The sequence below is a fragment of the Olea europaea genome, chromosome 19, assembly GCF_002742605.1.
Source record: "Olea europaea var. sylvestris chromosome 19, O_europaea_v1, whole genome shotgun sequence".
In the NCBI taxonomy this organism is placed as follows: domain Eukaryota; kingdom Viridiplantae; phylum Streptophyta; class Magnoliopsida; order Lamiales; family Oleaceae; genus Olea; species Olea europaea.
This window is the reverse complement of record NC_036255.1, coordinates 4,239,911-4,243,363: the sequence shown is the minus strand read 5'-3', so window position 1 is coordinate 4,243,363 and position 3,453 is coordinate 4,239,911. Positions and strand designations below refer to the sequence as shown.

General features: G+C 36.3%; 1 protein-coding gene across 2 annotated transcripts; it reads right to left on the bottom strand.

The window, feature by feature from the left end:
- Positions 1 to 927: 927 nt before the first annotated feature.
- On the bottom strand, positions 928 to 2,498 carry LOC111368398 (late embryogenesis abundant protein At3g53040). 2 transcript variants are annotated; one of them, XM_022989622.1, is made up of 3 exons: positions 2,366 to 2,498; positions 1,610 to 1,880; positions 928 to 1,521 (listed from the first exon to the last, which is right to left on the bottom strand). In XM_022989622.1, the coding sequence occupies exons 1-3, from the start codon at positions 2,492 to 2,494 to the stop codon at positions 1,043 to 1,045; spliced, it is 879 nt and encodes a 292-aa protein (XP_022845390.1). In that variant the 5' UTR covers positions 2,495 to 2,498; the 3' UTR covers positions 928 to 1,042. The 2 variants fall into 2 exon arrangements, with proteins under 2 accessions (XP_022845390.1, XP_022845389.1); XM_022989621.1 differs by lacking the exon at positions 2,366 to 2,498 and adding an exon at positions 1,975 to 2,114.
- Positions 2,499 to 3,453: the final 955 nt, after the last annotated feature.

Genomic DNA, 3,453 nt, shown 5'->3' with positions numbered 1-3,453 from the left:
TTACTGCCAGATGTTGTGGGTGGTGTCAACAATGATGAGTGGAAATAGTGACGACAATCTATTGGTGGTGGGGTGTTGGAGTCTTCGAGAAGAGGACTTCATTTATATTTAAAAATTTGTGTTTGATGAAAATTAAAATCAAACTTTTTAGCGAATTTTAATAAAAGTGAACGAAATGCCTGATCAAAAAATTGTGAATCTCATGAATATGATTAAAATTAATTATTGACTTTGATTTTGATCAAAATCTCTGAAACAATGGCAAAAAAAACTTTTATTTCTTCAGTAATTGTTTCTAAAATAATCACATTTTTGATAGGTTTGAAGACTAAGCAACTTAAAATTTGATATCTAAATCAAAGTTTAAACCTCCAATTTGATCTTAAATATTTTTTTATATAGGTTTGGAGACTATGCCGCTTAAAATTTGAAATCTAAATCGAAGTTTAAATCCCTATAGTTAATTTGATCGAACACAAAATCAACAATTAATTTCAACCACATATTTCACAAAATTTACAATTTTTCAATTATACATACCAATTTTTATTATAATTTACTAAAAATCTGATTAAATTTCATAAAATTTAGGACTTTTCAATTATATATACCAATTTTCATGATTTTAATCCCGACTAAACATGAACTAAATATTTTTTTCTGAAATTTTTAGGACTAATGCAATCTTTCATCTTTCTTCTCTTTTAATTTATTTAAAGATGAAGGTAATTTTTTAATTCCACTCGACTTCAATAACCAAATCGGAAAATTTTTGTCAACACTGTGGTGAACGACCCATCCATGCCTATTTTCCTCAAATGTGAGGATTTCTGGTGTCATTTTTAAAGGTTGAGTACACATCTGAAACATTTTAAAAATGTATTCCTTTTTTTTTTTTTACCTCCAATTATTTGCTTGCATACATCTCCCCAATACTCAAAATTCTACCATTCGAAAGATTAACATCGTTTACAGGGGAACAAAAACTTCATTTCCATCATTATTATGAATCACACACATTCATAAAAAATGACTAAAAACTTCAATCTTTCTTCTCGTCACGTTCTCCTGCATGCCGCCTCAACTCTATAACTTCTTCATCCATCGCTACCTCCTCATGCTCTCTCGCCGGCTTCCTTACATGGTCTTCAATATAATCATCAACAGATTCTTTCTCGTCATCGGATTTTCCAACCACAGTCTCCTTCATCTTCTGACCAGTCTCCTTAGCAGCCCCCAAAGCGTCTTGCATTGTTTGCTTTGCCTTCTCTCCTAAACCCATTGCTGTCTCGACTGCTTTTTGTGCTCCTTCTTTGGTATTATCAGCCACAGTCTCCGTCGCGCCCTTAGTCTTCTCCTCTACATCGTATGCGTATTCTTTGGTCTTTCCAGCCACAGTTCCAGCAGCATCCTTTGTCTTCTCTTTTGCGTCGTACGCATATTCTTTTGCCTTCTCAGTCACCGTCCCAGCAGCGTCCTTGGTTTTCTCCTTTGTCTCGAAGGCCTTATCGGCAATAGTACCTGTTAGAAATTATAAACAGAATATATTTAAAACCGAAACAAAGGATAATTTAACTCATATAACTGTTCTGCCTATTAATCACAGTACCAGCTGTGTCCTTAGTCTTCTCCTTTAATTCATGAGCTTTTTCTTTCGCCTTCGCTTTTCCCTCATAAGCGGTTTCAGCCGCTCGGTCTTTCGCTTCTTTGGCCTTCTCGGCCTCCTTGTCCGACCGCTCCTTTGCTTTCTCCTTCACTTCTTCTGCCTGCTCATTAGTCTTCTCAGCCATCTCATAATCCTGATCTTTTGGTTCTTCAACAGCCTCATCGGCATTGTAGGGACTGTATTCTCTTTTCCTACTTTCATCAGCATTCCGTCCCTGATCAACAAGTGTACATACAGTACGTGAAACTGTATGAGCATAGAAACAAGTTCAGATGAAAATTTAAAGAATGGGAAGTGGCGGTGCATACCTCAGAATATTTAGAGGCAGAAGTAAAGCAAACCCTGGAGACTTTGCGAGGCAGAAGTCGCGAAGGGGTCTGAGAAAAACCCTTTGGAAGTTTAAAAATCGTGTTATTCACGAAAGAAATTGCAGCCATTGACAGAACCGATCTACAAATCTGCGTTTTTGTAAGAGTATTGTGTGTTATAAGATGGAGGGGAGAGAGAGGTGGCGACGTAAAAGTTTGACACGCGTAATTTGTCTTTGCCACGTATAGGATTGCGATGCATGGGAAGTTGCGACAGTCAACACTTGTTTCTGTAACTTATTTTTCTTGGATTAATCTGATATTCACAGATAAATAAGCATAGAAACAAGTTCAGATGAAAATTTAAAGAATGGGAAGTGGCGGTGCATACCTCAGAATATTTAGAGGCAGAAGTAAAGCAAACCCTGGAGACTCTGCGAGGCAGAAGTCGCGAAGGGGTCTGAGAAAAACCCTTTGGAAGTTTAAAAATTGTGTTATTCACGAAAGAAATTGCAGCCATTGACAGAACCGATCTACAAATCTGCGTTTTTGTAAGAGTATTGTGTGTTATAAGATGGAGGGGAGAGAGAGGTGGCGACGTAAAAGTTTGACACGCGTAATTTGTCTTTGCCACGTATAGGATTGCGATGCATGGGAAGTTGCGACAGTCAACACTTGTTTCTGTAACTTATTTTTCTTGGATTAATCTGATATTCACAGATAAATCTTGAACTTCAATGATGAATTTGGGAAAATTGCAGCAGCGTCTCAACATTTTTAAGAAAATCGATTAATTTCTTAAATCTTTAAGCCCATGTTTCAACTCCATTATAAAAATTGTTTTGGTTCGAACTACGAACCTGCGAAGTGTGCTTCCACAATTTTATAAGATGAAAACGTGTTTTATATATTGACAACTCTTTAAATGAATCTTAACGGTTGGATTTCTGACATGTGACACTCTCCTAACCGGTTGATGAGACTTCCAGACTCTTCTGATTTATAACCTAATCTAACGTTTGGATTAATAGATCGATTCATTTTCTTGGTTCATCCATTCCTCTGCTGTAAAGAGAGAAATCCTCATTCCCTAACTATGATTTCACAATTCTGTGTGATCTAAGTGTGTAAATGATGAAATCTTCGAGGGATAATTCAGATCGAGTGTTTACTTTGTATTTTTAAGTGACTGTTGATGTGAATCTAAGGGATTCTGTTATTCTGTTGATCTATGGAGGTAAACACGGAACTTGAGTGTTTTGTTGTGATTCTTGGTAATAGGACGTTGATCGATCTTGGCTCATTTGTAAAGATAAGTCTCAGTGACTTTATCTAGGTGTTTTCTAAATTGGCTGTAATTTGGCTGCCATATTTTTGGTTTATAGTGCAATCGAACTTTATCCATTTATAATGGATGCTTAACAGGAAATTAGGCGTTAAATGTGGTTGAACCTATGGGGTTTTGGCCGAAAAAAATTC

Bases quoted from the DNA above. Each gene is read 5' to 3' on its own strand.
- LOC111368398 (XM_022989622.1), bottom strand. From the start codon at position 2,494: ATGGCTGCAATTTCTTTCGTGAATAACACAATTTTTAAACTTCCAAAG. The intron at 1,881-2,365 runs GTATGCACCGCC...CTTGTTGATCAG, and splicing joins CTGCCTCTAAATATTCTGAG to GGACGGAATGCTGATGAAAG. The intron at 1,522-1,609 runs GTACTGTGATTA...AATTTCTAACAG, and splicing joins GAAGACTAAGGACACAGCTG to GTACTATTGCCGATAAGGCC.